This window comes from Siniperca chuatsi, linkage group LG8 (genome assembly GCF_020085105.1).
Source record: "Siniperca chuatsi isolate FFG_IHB_CAS linkage group LG8, ASM2008510v1, whole genome shotgun sequence".
In the NCBI taxonomy this organism is placed as follows: domain Eukaryota; kingdom Metazoa; phylum Chordata; class Actinopteri; order Centrarchiformes; family Sinipercidae; genus Siniperca; species Siniperca chuatsi.
Genome location: NC_058049.1, coordinates 7,471,621 through 7,491,133, shown reverse-complemented (window position 1 = coordinate 7,491,133; position 19,513 = coordinate 7,471,621). Strand labels below are relative to the sequence as shown.

The 19,513-nt window shown below is 38.7% G+C and overlaps 1 protein-coding gene and 1 long non-coding RNA gene across 2 annotated transcripts in view; one reads left to right on the top strand and one right to left on the bottom strand.

Annotated features, from left to right (window-relative positions):
* LOC122880629 overlaps positions 1-19,513 on the top strand; it is a 92,143-nt gene that overhangs the window by 37,764 nt on the left and 34,866 nt on the right. The window lies entirely within an intron of this gene.
* Positions 607-19,170, bottom strand: gpm6aa (glycoprotein M6Aa). Its single transcript, XM_044205940.1, has 7 exons — positions 18,713-19,170; positions 7,343-7,535; positions 6,857-7,013; positions 5,754-5,907; positions 4,897-4,973; positions 4,068-4,133; positions 607-2,685 (listed from the first exon to the last, which is right to left on the bottom strand). The coding sequence occupies exons 1-7, from the start codon at positions 18,747-18,749 to the stop codon at positions 2,533-2,535; spliced, it is 837 nt and encodes a 278-aa protein (XP_044061875.1). The 5' UTR covers positions 18,750-19,170; the 3' UTR covers positions 607-2,532.

Here is a 19,513-nt window from a genome sequence, read left to right as displayed (position 1 = left end):
CAATACGTGTTGTTAGAGTATTTTCTACCTAGCAGTTGTTACAAAATGGTAGAAATTCTGTATCTGTATCACTACCAAAATCAAATCACCTCTTCCTAGACTCAAGCCTTACAACATTTCATGGAATCTGTTCATACAATATTTTTGCTTGATACTGTGCAATGTTGACAGACAAACATACAGACATATAATGGATAATGGGTAAAAACAAAAGCTTAGTCGGGGTAAAAGTGTCAAATAAGTACAGCCCTATAGTCAACATAGATTTTAACATAACAACTGGATTATTTTTTCTTCTTCTAAATGTACCTCTGTTGATCCTTGTGTCGCCTTGATCCTTGTCTTCACATGTACTGTATCAGGTGGCTGCCAACTCTTTATCTGGAATGACTAAGAGGAAAGGGAGACATCTAGTGGTATGAGGTTGTTACTGAATGTATTTCATTGTGATAAACCTCAATTTCCTTTCTTCTCTTAAAATAACAATCCATTTCTTGACAATCTAATCCTGCCAGACCATATAGTAGCTATTACAAATCCTATAATACTCCCAGCAGGACTACTAAATAATTTTTAACCTAAACAATAAAACAAAATGGACACAAGATGCATTGAGTATTTATTAACAAGTACACAAGTGAATTTTATTAATGCAAGCAAATTTGATCATACAGGTCAAATAAGCCACTTCAAGCTGTTGGCACATGAATGTACAAAACAGATTCAATTTAAAGCCTGCTACTAAGCATCGTAGTGAAAGTACAAAAGACTAATACGAGGAGAAAGCTGGAAGCGTTTTTTCAGATCATTACATAGTAAGCAATGTTGGTACAGGTATTAGATTCAAGACATGGTTGAGAGCTCATCACAAACTAAATAGACAAAACTCAAAGACTACAGTCTCTAATATCAGTAGCATAACGCGGTAAGCATGGGAGGTTTAGTACTGCACATATAAACAAAGGGTTGATCCAGCAAGACAGTCAGAAGTGTAAAAATAAAGAAGTGACGTAAAGTAACTTTTGAGTCAATAAGACTATATTAATGCATGTCCATGCCACGAAAAACATCTAAATTCACAGTCTTTACTAACAGTACAGTTATCCAACTTTCAGTTGAACACCAATGCGCTTACATCTAGAGAGAGCACAGAAATGGTCAAATAAGTGCATGAAACTAGCTTTTAGAAATACTGACAAAACAAATTTTGCCAGGAAATGAACTGACAGACAACCTTTAGTTGTATGGCATCAGGATGTGTAAGCAATACAGTTACTGTCATGAACAAAATTACTGTGACACACTTTTCTCACATCTGATAATTCCACCAAGGAGAGTGCCATTACAACAACTTATTATTGTCAGGGTTTCTTTTCGGTTGAGACTGATGGATGCAAAGTGGGCTGACCCACAGTGATCTCTTCTTATTCTCACATGAATTGTCCTTAAATGTTAGTGCTTAACATATAGGGTATACTTTCATATATAATAGTATATACAGTGCAGCGTTCTGCAAAAACAGGAGTTTAATATTTATAAAGTTCCACTTTTAAGAAATTAAAAAGGGGTTATGAAAGTGTATGAAAGTTTGCATGTGCTTTTGTGGCTTGTGATTCAAAGACAATAGAATCATTCACAGTCCTAAAATACATGTAATTGGCAAGATTATCATAAAATAACCTATAATTTATCTTTTAATTGACTAATCATGTCATTATTTCCTGTTAAACAGGCTTGGCACATCTAGCAAATATTTTGTTTTACTCTAATGATTTGGTATTTATTATTGTGTTATCTTCCTATTGTATAACTTCAAATAGAAAAACAGATTTAATTACTTTTGTCTGAAAGTGGTTTTAATCCCTGGGAATATTGGTATGACAAAGGCTTACAATGCTTCATGGTTGCGTTGTGACATTTAAAATATTTTCAACTAACCACCCGTTCACATACAGTACATAGTTCTTGAACATGAAATCTGACAACACACGACATGAGAAATGTGCTTGAAAACCCTTTTAAGCCCCAGTTGACCCCTTTGAAAAAACTTAAAAAATAATTTATGCATGAGAGCAAAATGACACGTAGCATCAAATAAAACTTTAAGAAAAATAAAACAATTATGCGCAAATTATTCCAAGTAAAAAAAGCTGAAATACTACTGCTACTTTTGATTCTACAAACTGCACTAAAACTACTATCAACACTAAACAACTTGTATCAAGAATGATATAACTGCCATAATGATACATGATAATCATAACACCATCCATGAGAGAGGTAAAGGGGCTTTTTTTCATCTGAAATGCTGTTTGTGACTGAAGAGGTTTGTGTGACGTCCCCCCCCCCAGACCACATTGTCATATGACGCACCAGTGACATCAGCGGTGGCAAGGGCCCTAGGCGCCATCCGCCCCCCCCTCGGGAGGGGATGGTAGAGAGAGACAGAAAGACAGAAGAGAGAGAGAGAGGGGGAGAGAGAGAGAGAGGGGAGAGAGGCCGGAGTAGCAGGGCCAGGCCTCACGCTGGTCTTTATGTGTAGGCGTTGAGACGCTCCTTGGAGCGAGTGGAGTGGATGTCGTGGAGCTCCTGCTCTTCCTTTGACTTGATGTCCTCATACTTCTGCATTCGGCAGGCGTCCTTCACATAGGCCCAGTTGGCAGACAGCACCATCAAGTAGTGGATCTGTAAGATGTGGAAAATGTATGAAGTGTGACAACAATGCAAACAAATTTTTAAAAAGGTCTGCCTTCTATGATTTGTGTTCATATTTGTTCAGTCAAATTTAATTGTGAAAACACTGCAACTTTCAGGGTAAAATCCAAAATAGCATAACTGGAAATCACATGGGATGGGCTATATGCAATTGCATGTTATTAGAATATAATGTAGACATTATTATTCATTTCTCAGTTTTATTATCTTTTGTGGATGCAAATTAACAACTTAGACTACTTATGTTAATTGCATTGAATAGACTTGTAGAGCTTGTTTGGGTAGACTGGCCCTTTAAATTAAGGAGGACATTTCCAATGGTCCAGCAGGTGGCAGCATAATGCTAAATGTAGTCTTCGACTTGCGTTACCATGGTAGCTAAGGTTATAATGAATGTATTGTGCTTTAATGACTGAGGTTGTATCACAGCTTCTTTTTTTTTTTTTTTTTTTTACATAGAATGACAGTTTCATAGCTGCATGGCTCTTTGTATCTGATATGCTGAAAGATCAATTAGGCGCCATTTTTTCCCCTCAGGGTCACTTGTTGAGTCTGATGCATTTTTAAAGACTTTTTTTTTTTAGCACTGATTGTATTTTTGTCTTTAAAGTATTTTTGAGGGCAACTCATTATTGACATGCATTTGCGTATCTGTTGTAATGATTTTTTTCTGCCATCAGCTGTTGGAAAAAAAAATTAGGATATGGGGAAAAGAGTCCTGCCACAATTTGCAACATCATCCCTGAATAGCAAACACCTTCTGTTTCTCAGAAAATGGCTCCTCACAAATTACTGAGTGATGTTTGCAACAATCTCTGAGCCTTTCTTCTCCCTGTTTCCATGACAACGGCATGACATGCCTGGTGCCTCCGTTAGAGGGAGGGAGACAAACCCTGTTTTTCACTGCGCCAAAATGCCTTCTCTTCCATCTACAGCTATTCTCTCACAGGCAAACACAACACAGGCTAGCTATAAACCAGCAGCAACAAAACACAGCTATTTTCCCAGCTTCAATATTTCCCCACAGTTACCTTTATTTTCAAAAACAGTTAACTCCTACCACTACAGAAAGGATTTGCTAAAACTAAAGGAAAAACTGTCCTTTATGAAGAATATGAGATACTGCATTAGTTTAAAAAAAAAAAAAGAAGCTCCAACGAGCACAAGTGCAATCTGTGGCATCTGCATCTAAAAATACATGCCACAAAAATGTGTTCTTTGTTTTGTGGTTGATCTTTAAAGATTTTTAGTTATGTTTTGAGTTATGTTTTGATTTTTCATCGCTGGATGAAAAAGAGAGAGAGAGAGAGAGAGAGAGAGAGAGAGAGATGCAAGTTTTATTGGTGTCTCACCATAGCAATAACAGCAGCTCCTGCTCCAGCAAGGGCACAGATGAACAGGTGGAATGTCATGTCCAGCTGTAGCAAAAACAAATCACAGCACATATTACTCTTCCAGGCTTGATGGACATCTCTGCCATCAAAACCTTGCTTGAAAATGTACTTGTACACATTCAGTTCATTCTGTTTTACATCCATAAACCCATATGATTATGAACAGTTATATATTTTTCAAACAAATGTTTCAACTTACTCTCTAACTTTTATCATTTAATATTGATTATATTGGTCCGCTTATTTTTTCAGTGTGTTGTAGAATGTTGTGTTTTACGGTGTCTTTTTGAATTTTGCATGTAAGCAATATTCCCTGTTAGCATTTAATGTTGGCTTTTGCAGTCGATGTAGATTATGTTTACATGGTGTTACTCAGATTATTCACTTTATTCACAGGAGTAATGCATGTGTTTCTGTCAGGAACCATGCTATGTTCCATCACACTGTAAGCTGACAAGGAAACAGATCATTTACAGCTATCTGGTGCGTCTTATGTCTTTTACTATCTTCCCTGTGAGCAGCAACACCAGAGCAGCTGAGTAAAGCGCCTTGTTCAAGTGCATGTGTTTGTTGTGTTTGGTGGTGAGCAGCTTGATAACTTTTGAATTAGTGTTACTTGTTCCCACTGTTCAAACTGTCAAACTGCTCATAATCATGTTTCTAATGCATACATGTTTTTCCTTACATTGAAAACTTATCTAGCATGAATGTATTGTCTTTATTGATTTATTGGCATCTACAGTAATTATTAACATTGTTTGATCCTTAGATGTTACTTTCACCTTACCTCATTGGATTCACACATCTTGTAGAATTTCTCTGATCCAGCACACACTGTTTTCGCTTCAGCAATTGGCACAATACCTGAAATAAAGTGATTTATTTGGATGCTACATAATGTAGACAAAGAACAGACAACAATAAAATGCAAAAAGTGGCAAAAAGTCCATATGTACAATTACACCATTATAATACAGATTTAATGTACACAATGTTACCCATAGGCAAAGTATAGACCTCTAATATGATGGTGGTAGCACAAATGGTTGTTGTCACAGAGGCAGTAGTAGTGGCTGCTGGTGGCTAATGAACTGAAAGAGGTGGCACTAATTTAAAATAATGAGCCAGCCATATAAGCTTATTCTGGATCATTAAAGTTTTCAGGACAGTAATTTGAGGAGACTCAGTGTGTCAAATATATTGTAAGTTCAAAGTAATTTACATTTATTCATTTCTGAAGTGGCTTATACATTAATTTCCTTACATGCACAATTTAAAAAAAAAAAAAAAAAAAAAAAAAGGAAATAAAACAAATTAAGTGGGAAATTTATCACAGATTATTAGATGTGTTCTGTTATATGCCAAAATATAATTTTACTCACCATGCATATCCTTAATAGTTATTATGTATTCAGAATTTAAAGAAGAAAACTTGGACCAATACTTTTTAAATAAACTCTATATTTAGCTTGGTGAGTTAGAAAAGAACAACCTTTCCAAGATGTTAAGATGAAAGCAGCAATTTAGACAGTACAACATAGATGTGAGAGGTGTTCAGCAGTAGGAGCCATAGAGGTCTGAGCAGTTGAGATCTGAACAGTGGGGGGGGGGGTGAAAAAAAGGAGTCAGAATATCAATTCTTACCATACTGGCGTGGGTCCAGGCAGAGTGTGGCCCCCTCCAGCACGGTAGCATTTTGACAGATATTCCAGATGTTGAAATATATAAAGACTGGGAGTGAGGTAAAAGCAGTCACTCCCAGCCAAGCCAGCATGAAGATGTATGTCAGCATGATGAACTGCAAGGGCATCAGAGGAACACAGATCACATTTAGGTACTGTGTCGATTTAACAATTTTAATGTAATCTATAAGATTGAACTAAATTATTACAAATTAGACTGTTTTCTGTATTCTGATGCACACACAAACTTAATGACCAAATACCACAGCATAGCTCATTTCCTTTGCCTCCTTGTGGAGCTTCATATTTGCTAAGCAATTATATCCCAGAGATAATCTTGTTAGGATTTCTGGGGGCTCTCTGATATGCTCCGTATGAGAGTGCTCCTGATTTTTTTAAAATTGTCATTATGGCAGTATTAAAATTATTTTGATGGGTGTTTTCAATGTTATTTTAGAGCACTTCAATTGTGACACAGTATGGTATTAGGATTTTTTTTTTTTTTTTTAAATAATGTACACATGCAAATCGACAAGTGCACAGAAGCATTACAATATGTTTTATTGTCTGATTTGTCATGCATGCTCAGTTTCTACATTTTCTGCATATGAAGTTGACTTGTATACAACATAAAATAATAATCCATAATATTTAATGACCATTTGACGTAAACCAATAAAAAAACAAAAATCAATACCTTGGTTTATACAATCTGTTACATTTTGTTCTGCTTTCTGTTGAAAACACCTGACAGTGTCAGGCTAAACGCAACAGGGATTTGTTATAAACCAATACAAAGGCTGCACACATAGCATGAGTAGTGATTGCCACCATGGCTGAAAAAAGTCTCACTTACAGAAACCTTCACCACTCAAACTTCGAGGGTAACTCCCTGGGAAATGCCCTGACATTTAAACTGATTTACCAAGTGACTCCTGAAAAGGGCAGCAGCATTGGAGGCTTATATACTGTAGTAGATATTATAATAGCAAAAAACAGTAGATATAATGAACCAAAATGTAAGCTAAATTTGACAGTTAATATGCACAAAAATGTTAGTCTTACCCAAGCACTGACACAGCGTCCACAGGTGGTGATCTTGAAGTCTCCATACAGATCTTTAATGGCTCCACTGGTGAAGAAGCCCTCCACCATCAGCAGGATGCCATAGACGAAGAAAGCCGAAGCAATGCCGTAGATCACATACTTGATAATGTCAATCCTGGAGAATGAATAGAGAACCACTGAAAACATCCACAACAACACAATGTTATGCTTTGTTCTCGAAAATATAAGTCTTTATGTAGGACAAGGAGATTTAATTGTGGGTCAAGCAATGTTGTTCTCATTTTGCTCTAGTAACATAGATAATACAGCTGCCATGTTGTATTAAAATCTAATTAATTTGGAGATTTGGTGCAGTGTGGAAAATGTAGGCTTATAACATATATTCCCGTTGTGCGTATGCAAATTGCCAATTCATAAGGGTCAATAATGTTTTCTTCAACAACTAAGTGACCCGTAACTCCAGTGTGATCCTTTTCTACTCACATGGTGAAGACATCCAGCGCATCCACAGGGCTCCGCACCACCTCGAAGTAGTTCTGGAGGATGGTGACGGTGCCAGACAGGGCCTCATGTCCGCAGCCGCAGAACAGAGCCACACCGGCATACAGCAAGATGGTGGCTATAAGAGATGGGTATGGGATCCCACCCAGGCATTTGATGCAACATTCAAGGCATCCTGAAGACATACAAAGAGATCAACTATTAGTCAACAAAGACAGAAAATCCAGGATGGGTGGAAATTTCTGTCTTGTGTACTATAACACAAAGAAAGACAGGATTCTTACTATGTTGCTGAATTTTAAATAATTCAACAAAACTTTGCCAATGGGCGAATGAATTTGCATGTTGTACACTGTACTACCATTTACTTTTTGAAAATCTCAAACATTCAAACCACAGTTGGGAGGCAGCCATGCATGCATGCTCGGTGGAACAAAATACAACAACTGGACAAAGCTGTGCTAAAGTACTCTTTTCCCTAATATATGGGCAGCTGATTTATTTATGCATCAAGTGTCAGAGCATTCAAAGCCACAAAAAAGAGTAAGATATTTGGTGGCCACTTCCACCTTATCTATGCAGTGATCTGGCCTCACATTTTCCCTGTATTCTGGGTTTGTGCAGCATATTCGTTCTGTCAGTTGTTCAGCCCTACAGAGGATGCTGACATTTCATTCAGCACTAAAAACTCAGCCTGAGCTTTACATAGTGATCCTGACCTTTAACCCCATTCTTATTTGACCGGCTTCCTGTCTCTGGGGGCCCTTAAGGTGACTAATCACTGCTCGGTTGCAACTTCAATCTCCTGTTGCACAGATTGCTCTCAGAGAGGCTGAGTCTGTAAATACTTGTGCACGCGGATGTGTCTATATGAATTGCTTAGATTTATGAGTCTCCCTGTCGTGCTTGTGTGTTAGTGTGTGTATGTTTTGGGGTACTGAGCCAGCCATTTCTCAGAGTAACAACAACAGAAGTGGAGTTTATTTCCTTTGGAAGCACGGAACAAAATCTGACTTTATATGGTCTTGCAGTATATTAACCACACAGACACATTTTTCCACAAAGCCCAGCCCATTCTGAATCAATTTGTAACTCTTCATTTAAATCTGTAGTACAATGGAGAGTTGATTACTAAATATGCTGTCTTATGTCCAAATCAATACACGCATGTGAAATGTACAAATGTAATTCCATGTTCATAGAAACAGAAAATTCCTCTTGATCAGTTACATCACCATCATGGCTCATGATTTAATTCATCTGCATTCACACTGCTGTCCTCGTTCATAAAAGAGACTCCATGACAGCACAGTCAGTTTTCATTGTTGTGGAGATGATACAATATTTCACGATTGTTCATCAAGGATGTCTTTAGCACCATCTCTTTTATGGTTATCATGTTGTCTTCACCTGTGTTAGAAAGCAGGAGCTAGAGCAAATATCCCTCCTCCTCAACTCTCTGCTTCTGACTCTCTGCTTCTGACTCTGATCCAAACCTGAGTGGAATACCAAGTAGCTGGTCTGCCTGCTGGGCTGTGCTGAGCGCTCAGACGCTTGGTGCAGCTCCGACCCTTACCCACGCTTCTCTAGATTATCTGCATCCTTGCTGATGTAATCCAGTGCTAGACTGTATAATGACTATTCTGCCTTCCTACTTTGTTTTTAACCTCTTTAGTCCTGGAGAAGTTTGCTGAGAATGTACACTATTTTATGCGTTTTGAATCCACCCAGGTCAGCTACAGCTTTAAGAAATATAAATAACTCGATTGATTTGAAATTAGCCTCTGTTTGTAAACATTTTCTGGGCTCAGTTGTGCAAAGTTCAAACTATGTCCAGTTTATGCTGAAGTGGTTTAAACAAGTACATGTCTGGATAGGTGGGTTTTCTTTAGCTTTTCATCTAAAGGAACAGCTTAGGATTGCTGTGAAGCCAACTGTTGCTGTTTACAACATTCCTGTAGCATCACTCCCTTGGTATTTCTCCAACACACCCACTTTCCCAGCTCCAGTGAGTGGGACATTAGCTGGGAGGGGACATCAAATTCAGGAGACACCTCACCTTTGGTGCCTTTTAGACTACTATCGGGTACTGACGGGGGCATCTGACATCCACTTCCAGGTGGTTTCACAACAATTCACACCTTAATTCATGTCAGTCTGTCAACCTGCGGTAGGTTTAAATGGCTGAGACTCCCTATCTTTCAGTAACTGATGCCGCCTCTTCAGTTCTTCCAGTCCAATGGATAGTATAGTTTTGATAGTCGTAAATTAAAACTGAAATTCTCAATAAAATATGAATTAAAATAATGTGAAATGATTCATTGCATTGTTATTTTGTCAATATTTTTGATGTCCCCTCTTGCCTTCAACTTGGCTCGTCCGCACAGTAGTTAGTTGTTTCCTAGAACACCTTTGGACAGGTCCCATAGAAGTGGCATGAATTTGTTACTTTTAATCAAAGGTTGATTTTATAGAAATTGCTTACTAGTGTTAATATTCGGCAGTGGGTTAGGAGTGTATGGGTCTATGTTCCATGAAATAACTGTAGCCAGAAATGCAGTACCAATAGCAGTTTTTTTCAATATGGTTAAGGCAGAAAATGATTCTGTCACCGCCCCTTCCCTCAGACTCATTATCTCACCTTATTATTTTAGGAAGCAGGCAGTGACAGGATTTATTGATGTGATGGTGTTTTCTGACTAGATGAGGGAGCTGTCACATTTACCCTCCATACTCTGGGTCAGTGTGCCTGATTAAGCAAGAGTAAAATATCAAAAAAGACAAGTGACTATTTAGATGATTTAAATACTGTAGATTGGCATTGTTATTTTTCCTCAGTGTCATATGTGAGCAAAATGTTATAAAAGAACACTATTTAAAATTTAAGTCTTAAATTAACCTCTTACCGAAACCAACAGTAGTGGGAGCAGCTATTACAACATTGCATGGTGAGCAAACTGTTTTCATTTTTAGAGAAGATTCATGTCGTTTTTCTTTTACCCACCTTTGAGACATGTTGGTTAAATGTAGTGCTGTAGATGTTCGGGGCCCATGCTTTTACATGAAGGGAGATGAGCAGTAATATAAATGATTTATGTCATGGCCTCAATCAAGATTTATTACCTCTGCATTATTTACATTCCAGCACAAAGATTAAACCAGCTGGATCTGGCATCTTGCTGTTCTTCATTTTAAATATAATTTACTTTTCCCTGACGTGCAACAGCACCAATCAAATCAATAGTCAGGAGTCGTTACTGCTTATTACACACCCAAATAACAGACCAGGCCACTGGTTTGCATTATAATAGTTTGCGAGCTACAACAAAATAATGTTGTCTACGTGACTTGACTGAACGGAAGTGTTGTTTCCATGGAAACAGTTGAAGATTAAGTTACAAGGTAAGATGGGAGCATTAGTGAGTGGATGTAACCAGAGTGATGTTTTATTGATTGTCTGCTTTTAATTTTGTGCAGGGGAAACTCCTTGGATCCAGTAAAGAGAGGTTTATTTGGAAGGAGCAAAATTAAGCGACCATGTCAAATGCAGGTTAAAATTACTAATGAATAGTAAGTTATACTTCATGGTCTAACCAGAAAAAAAGTCTAGAGGGCATTAAGGTGAGTTAAACATGCAGTCAAAGCTACAGTATCAAGTTCTCTGTTTTCAGTCTTGCATTCTAGCGACCATTGCTATGCGTTATGGTTGTTGTGATACAGTGTTGGATTAGCTATGATTTATTTCTCAAGCTCTGATATCAAGTGATACATGTCCTCACTTCAACAACAAAACCTCTTCTCATACCAGCACATCCTCTCATTTCCTCTGCGTAACTCTTCATTGATTTTAACTGACTGCAGATGGAGCTGGTGAAAAATGGCAAGTGGTGATGCGAATTGACTCAGAGCTACTGGATGCTTGATCCATAATTTAGAAGCGGCACAGTGCAGCAGAGCACAAGCCTCTCACATTCATTATTCATACTTTCTGCTTAGCCCAACATTACCGATGCAATGAAAATAAAAGATCCCCTGCTTGATGAGAAGTCGCACATATTTGAATTGATCTTGCTAACAGGTGTAGTACTGCTCGTCTTTTTTGAAGTACGGACCAACAGCAAGTCAAATTGGGAATTTGGCCTAATTTACTTTGGCTAAGCTGATTTAAATGGAGCAGTAGAAGAATCTTATGTGTGCCCTTTACTTGGTATTGGTCAGACAGGAGGCAATGTGGAGCTACTCTAGTATTTTGGATATTGAAAGTTATTTCTATGGCAGAATAGACAAATTGCTCACTAAATTGCTTTATTCTATTTGGCATCATACAGCCTGGAGGCAATCCCCAAAGCATAAGCTTTAGCATTTAGCATTAAGCATAAGGTTAAAAACCTTTAAAACAAACAAACAAAACAGATCTTTATTTTGAAGTAACACTCCCATGTTACATGTTACTCCATGATTTAAACCCCAGGTGTCTCTAAGAGGGACAAAACAACTAAGATTATTCTTTCCATGGAGTGTTAATCAAATAAATTTCACTTGCCAAAATTGAAAATCTGGCAACACAAGGATTAGTCTAATGAATTTTGAACAAAGAGACAGGATTTCAGGAGACAGTGGGGTTTTAGATATTTTATCCTCCACACAAAAAACCCTGTTTACAAAAAAAAGTGAAGCCTACATGACCCCAAACACTGTGGTCCAATCAACAGAAGGCGTCTCCCTAATACAAAGAGAAAGGATGACCCCCTCCCAAGGCCCCTCCCACCTCCCACTTCTCCTCCATCTGTCAGTGTCATATCCGACAGGCAAAAGGGACACACACACACACACACACTCAGACTCTCACTGACCCAGTCAACATTCACATGAGGGATGAGGTTATTGTTAAATAAAGCTTAGAGCTAAATGACGTCCTTCAAAGAAAACATGACTCTGACATCTGGGAGACAGTTGGGGTTAATTAACAAAGGATTTGCTGTCCTTTTTAAGGCGCTAATGAGTTAGATATTGTTTAATATTTTTCAAGAATTTTTTTCTTACTTTTCTAAAGTTTATCAGTTGCCTTATGCTTAGATTTGTATCTTAGTTGGTTTTACCAGCTCACAGCAAGTCTGGTCTAGTGCATACTGAAGTGATTGAAGCCGTATACTTAGTACCTTACTGGATTTTTTTCAGCCGACTGGATCTGTTTACAGGATCCTGTCAGGGGAGAGACGTAACATGTATTTGATTCCAACATATTTATAAGCTTCAAGAACCACCAAAAATCTGCTAGATTTACTTCAAATAATTCCAATATAATTTATTTCACTCACTGACCTTTCTATCAAGCTGAAATTTCTCTGCTGATAGCCTTAATAATTGCTTAATTAGTGCATAATTTCACTTCTAAAATGTTTTTTGTTTCTTTGGAGACTTCTGCTGTCTTTTGAGTAGGTGATCTTCACTATTATAGGCCCAGTAGCAGCTGCGACACAAGCGCTGCAAAGTGAAGTTCAGCCCTATTCTCAGAACTGTCACCTTTTTCATCCCACTGAAGTTTGCAGGCCTGATTAAAGCCTATAGAGATATGTGATGTATCTTATTTGTCCTACCCATGTTTTTTTTTCCTTTTTATAAGGCTGTCTTATCCTTAAGGCAATTTTTTCATTTGCTAATTTGACAGAAATCTTCCTAGCCAAAAATATAGACGTGCTAGTTCCACAGTCAGCAGAATATCATTCATCAAATATTGGACTGATTCCAAATAATTGCTTTTTAAAGATGATATTGACCCATAATGATTGCATGTCTTTGTTGATGCATATATAATTAAAATAGATCTTTTATTTTTTAAGTCATATAGGAACATTAGGCTTTGCTTTTTGTGCAGTTACAGCAACAGAGAAAACTAATAAGATGCAGTGTTAGAGGAGGAAATCAACAAAATTAAATAAAGGGGGTGACAGAACAGAGAATTATAATCAAATTTTATGTCTGGTGCATGTTTACTTCACTTACACTGCAAGGCATCCAATCAGACTAATTTTTTGTGCGTTCAGCTAGCAGTTATTAGTTCCTTGTTACCAGAGGAGTTTTGTATGGGGGTGGGGTGGCAGTGAGCCTAGTCCTAGAGAGAGAGAGCAAGAGAAACCTCAGTGTGGGGGGATGGTGTGTCTGTGTCAGTCTGAGAGTAATGGGCGTATACGAGTCTCGTTGCTTTCCTATATTTAATGCGCAGCCCCCTTTCCCCTGAAGTGAGCAGGTTTTTTCAACTGCACACCCCCATCTCTCTCTGCGCATGTTTAATCAACCAGTATGGTTGCCATGTCAACCGCAGCGCAAAATCTGAGAATAGACCGGGTACTTCAGAGCCATGACCCACTTACTGTATGTCAACAAATTCAGGGGGACAATAGTGAATGAGACACATTACACAGATAACCCCTGTAGGCAAAAAGGAAGTTACAGACCAGGTCCAAAACCTCAGCCACTGATTTCCTCTCTTTCTTTTTCACTTGGAGATGGAAGAGTCTGAACATGACTGTGTGACTGCTGAGCTGGGATGTGTCTTTTGTCTGCGCCAAGTTCACTCCGGGAATTGAGGGACATGTCAGAAACTCAGAAAAAAAGACAAGGGTTGTTCTTTTACTTTGTTTGTACATTTTAAGCGTGCAGCTGGGTGAAATTAGCTTAAATGTCTTAATTGCCAACATTATAAGCAGCAAGCACCAAGGGGTGTAGGGATTTACGTCACAACTCCTAAACAATAGAACATAATAATACCCTGTCTTCACTATATGATTGACTGTGACAGTACTCTGTACAGTTGTATTACATTTTTACTGATGGTTTCAAAATCCTCTCTCCTCTGAATAACCTAAATATTTAACCTTGATTTAAATTTCTTAACTTACTATAGTGTCTGTATTTTGAAATGAGCCTAAACAATGAGAGAACCTTTTATTGGCTTAACCATCATGAAACACACTCAACTCAAGTACTTACTGTATATTGTAGCCCTAGTATTAAAATAGGACACAAAACCACTATCATATTATGATTTTAAGATATCATTGCAAGGACCCATTAAGGCTCTTCGGGAATGGTCTCAAATTGCATCATTTATTTTGAACACCTGTTATGCCTATATCTAATAATCTATACTAGGGAGTCATTCCTGCGAGAATAATAAGAAAACCCTAAGAAGTTCTCCACTAATAGTCCCAAAAAATTTCATAAGAACAATTAGTGGAAGTCCCTTGACTTTTTCTGGGCCGGGGCAGGTTAGGATTCAGAACAACGAGTGAGAGAGGGAAAGAGAAGGGTTATTACTGTAGCATGACCAGAACTCACTGAGCACTGATACTGTACTCTGTTGAAGCTATTACGTTAGAGTGGTATCGCCTTGGAAGCAGCATTCAGGCCATCATGGGGCACAAACTCTCATTTGAAGTCTACAGTCCAATTTATTTCTTTCAGGGTCCGGAGCTCTTTAAGGCAAGATGATCAACCCCACTGAATGAAGAGAAAGCTCTTGGATATGCTACTATTTTGAATGAGAAGGAATACATTCACTAATGTAATACAAATGAATAATATCTTTAGAAATAATGACATTTATTACGGGAGCTTTAAATTCAAAATGCATGAAACTCAGCAAACCATTAAGAAATACAGCAAAACTCGAACTTATCATTGTACATTGTCTGCTGTGTTCATGCCATGTCATTTGACAAAAGATCTGCTGTGTTTTATGTAAAATATCAATGAGATTCTCATCATGTAACAGCTTGCCAAGTTAGTAGCCTGATCAAACTGATCAAACAGAAGGACTAGCGATGCCTTGCAGAGCAGATTCTTGGCTCAGGAAATGCTAACAGGTGTGCCTTTCTCAGTTTTTCCATTCTGCGGCAGTTAACAACACCACTGTGAACTATCTCCAGAGTGTTGTTTGGTTTATTCTTAAAGTATTACCCATCTTCTGCTCATTTGCACAACTTCTCTGCAAAACTTCAGTCATTTCAGTGTTCATGATGAACACTGCTTTTTCAAACCTGCTTTTTCAACCGTAGGGCATTGGTTTGCTCCCTGTTTCTGAAGGCACCTGTGGTACATAGTGTGCACTGCTACATTTGGCTAGCAGCTGAAGTGAGCAGCGCCCACCTGGTGCATCTGATTCATAATCTGAGATTTGCAGCCTCAGAAGAGGAAGACCGAAGAGCATTAGCATGCTATGAGTGAATGCATTGACACCTACACCTCTTGTGTGGTGGAAGTACCTATTTGCAATTTATTTGGGTGAAGTGTATTGCTTTTTCACTGAAAGAATTCATTCACATTGTCCTGTAACAGTGGCATAAATTTCTAATATATAGTAAATATAGTACCCAGTTGTCAATAAAAAACCCTATAAATCTCAACACATAAAGGGCCTCTCATAGGTAAACAATGTTGCATGACATTCACAAGCTTTTAAAATTGTTATGGCTGGACAGAAATAATTTGACAGTGATTGAGTTTTAGAGAACATTTGCTATGAGCAATGTTCGCTTGAATGTTCAGTGTTTCTGCCCCAACCTCTGACTTGATCTTTGATGGACTGTAGCTTGCTTTGGGCCAACATCACAGCAACAGAAGCCAGTCTGTTTTTTTCATGCTATCCCTGTAAATGTATTATTTGTTTAATATATTCACTTATTTAGATATAGATTTAGATTATAGATTGTAGTGCTGGGATTTTTGGTTGTGGCTTTAACCTTTCCTGAAAATGAGCTAAGATTCTTAGAAATGATTATGGATATTTAAAGAGTGATAGGCATGAAATCAAAGTGACCATGGAACGAAACCTGACAGGGTGGCTTTATTGTTCATCATGCTTCATCAGAGCAATCTTTTCAATCATCTGTTGTCTTCAAAAACCAGGAAAGGAGCTGACAGGTTAAAGTTAGTCATTTGATAAAAGACCCACATGGTTAGGTGACCAGTGAGCCCTGCTACCTTGTTCTAACATATCTAGCTTAAATTGTGTCATGCTAACTAATTAAACTAATAACTCTCCTGAAATGTTGTCATGATCTTATTGTAGCCTGGTAATAAATGGGAATCTGTTTTTAAATCAAATGATAGCACTCATTTTTCACCCACAGTGTCAGCATACACAACATTCCAAACCCAGTAAAATCTTGTTATTGTGAGATCAATTTAGAAATAGATTTTACTTTTAGTCTGTTGTGGTCACATCAAAGATTAAACTACTGAAGAGTTCCGACGAAAATGTTGGAAATCATTTAAGTAAGTCACTCAAAGTTTTTTCCTTATGTTTGTGGTGACACGTGGACAGTGATTCATGAAGACATGTCACCCAGGTGGCCATAAGGCTGTAACTGGCTGCGTACACTTGTCAGGCAGCTTGACCAGATTGAATGTCAGCTTCTGAGGTAACAGGTTAGCCATTTACTTTTAAACAAACTCTTTTTGACTAGTGGGAACGTTCACGGTAGTAATAAGAAGAACTACTTTATTAATCCCCCTTGGGCAAGTTACATTTTTTTTCTCACACTGTTGTTATTTTCATTTTTACACACACAAACAGCACAGCAAATGTCAGCCACAATGCACAGGATATGTGGACTTTTTTGAATGCATCTTACATTTCATCCTGAACCTCTTTTCCCTGCTTGAGTTTTAAGCTCCAAGCCATCTTTTCTAACCATCAAAGTTTATCAAGTGACATAAAAACAATTACGCCATCTGCATCTCTCTTTTGCATCTCTGAAATGGCTTGCACCGACCAACTCTGACTGCACTTCAAAACAAAATAAATCTATAGCCCTCTGTTTGCACGTTTTACATCGTTTAGATATTCTGAAGAAAAGGTTTGCCAGTCAGCCAAATTTAGGCTAACAGAGCTTGCAGTATATGAGTGCGCAATACAGTAAGTAATTATAGTCTTTACAAACCTAAGCTTGGCCCAAATGAATAGGCATGGCATACAGAAATGCATTCACAGCTTGCATGGCTGCATCTTTCAGTTGGGTGAACATTTGTGTTAGTGGCCAAGGCTGACAGATTTTGCTTTCTGAACAGGAATGCCTAAGTACACACCTAGTAATGGCGACCAAGAAGTACTGGATCAAAATCTGTAAGGTTGGCGGTGCATATGCCAAACATTACAAATTATTGGGACAGCACCCTCACAAATGATCTTGCAGCAATTTTGTCAATCCCTTTTAATCAACGGGGAATAAAATAGTCTCTCCTTAGCTACTGGATGTGCATAATGTGCATTATTCTCTCTCTCTACAGTAGGTGATTATGCTTCCTATATTCTCCCAAACCGGTCACTCTCTCTTTCTTGCACTCTCAATCTCGCTTCCCCTCACTGTGTCTTCTTCTACTCAATTTCTGTCAGTCTGCCTCTGTACCTCTTTCTGTCTCTCCCCCTCCCACATTCTCAGACAAAGTGAACTATTCCTGTGTTACTGAAATGTCATCAGCAGGAGTGGGTGAAGAGAGAATAGATAATGACTACACTTGGCCAGTGTCATGGCAACTGTTTCAGCTTGTGTGTGCAGGGAGGAGAGACGTGGGGGAAGAGAAACAAACATACGAAGCCATGCCTGTCACATGAAGTAAATCTGAGAGGGAGTGAGATGAGGGAGGCAGAGACAAAGGTGTGTTCTACAATACAAGATAACAGCATCCTGTCCATCTCTACTCGTGTCATTTCAGGATTGCTTTAGAAGGAACATTGTTGTTTAAAATGTCCACTGTCCACTTGTAGACAGACATATACACAGTCTTGCTTTTGTGGCTGCCCCCATGACTGAATCATTCATTGGGGGGGGGGTATAAATAGTAATTCCACTTTGCACAAAGCAAACAGTGCTCCTCTTAAATGAACAAAAGAAACCCCTGCTCCTGCATCAAATCCACGCTGAATGTCGCAAAGCATCGGTGCAAGATACAACGTCTGGGTATTTGGACACAAAGGACAGAACCTGAAAGCTGATGGATTAATGAGTGTAGAAGCTCGGTTTGGTTCTTCACTCTTCATGTTTCCCTCTCAGTCATCACGACAAGCATGAAAGCCCTATCAAGCAAACAAAGACAGTCCATCCCTCGCTGAAGCAGTTCACACCCCTCTGACTACCCAAACAACACATATAGACGTGCACTCTTCAGTGGAGTGCTGACACTCAATGGACAAAGGAAATACCACAAACAGCTGCTCTCCTATTCAGAAAGGGAAAGGCTAACATTTGTGCAATTGTCTCTGCAGAGGCACCACCGACACACTGACAAAACACCCATGTCAGATTTACTTAAGTAAATCTACCCAAACATGCAAATAAATACTTTTCTTACCTTTCTGGGTCTGCCCCTCATCCATGTCTTCTTCCATTGTGTTGATTCTGTTTTTAGAGCAACAAGAGATATGTAAAACAAAATGCCTGTTTCGGTTGCAGATTCAAAACCTTATTATTTTTAAAGGGTAGTCCACACAGCACTTCCGCTTTCTTTCTCTCTGTCTCACTTTTCCACTTTCCCTAGATGTCCCTACTGAATGCCGAGATTGCCTGTCAGCTGTGGTTTCTGTCAAGCGTCCGGGCAATGCAAGGGTTTACTGAGTCTTTGTGTTGCTGTCCATTGCGAGCTGTCGTGGCAAGTGCTGAAAACCTCCTTGGTCCCTGGTGGAGAAGGAGGAGAAGGGGAGTAGGGGGGCTGGATGGAGCAGAGGGTGGTCTCTATGTTAGGCAGGAAAGTGCATGTGTGACGGGGGGGGGTGCAGTTGAAGAGGCAGGTGTGTGGAAAAATATAGAATTAAAACACTGAATGCGCCATTGGAATAGAGACTGAGCAGTGAATCTAGACCTTCTGACTGTGTCATGTTTAGACAGGGGTGTTCACAAGTGTGGGTCACCATTTCTTGCCCAGCCCACCCTAAACACCCCTGGCTCTCAGACAGAATGGTTAAGCCTGTCGCCCCCTGCGGCAGTGACTCTACTGCATTAACTCAACCTCTCCTTAAATAAGGGAGGGGGGACATCTGATTTCAAAATGGGATTCTCCTAATCTTATTAGTCATACAGATTCAATTATACAATCACCAAGGAGGTATCATTGGATTCTTATCATGTAAATGCACACGTTTAGACAGACACTGCA

Excerpts from the sequence above, each read along its gene's own strand:
- gpm6aa (XM_044205940.1), bottom strand. The coding sequence starts at position 18,749 with ATGGAAGAAGACATGGATGAGGGGCAGACCCAGAAAG. Across the intron at positions 7,536-18,712 it reads TGAGGGGCAGACCCAGAAAG|GATGCCTTGAATGTTGCATC; the intron begins GTAAGAAAAGTA and ends GTATGTCTTCAG. Across the intron at positions 4,134-4,896 it reads AGATGTGTGAATCCAATGAG|CTGGACATGACATTCCACCT; the intron begins GTAAGGTGAAAG and ends TTTTTGCTACAG.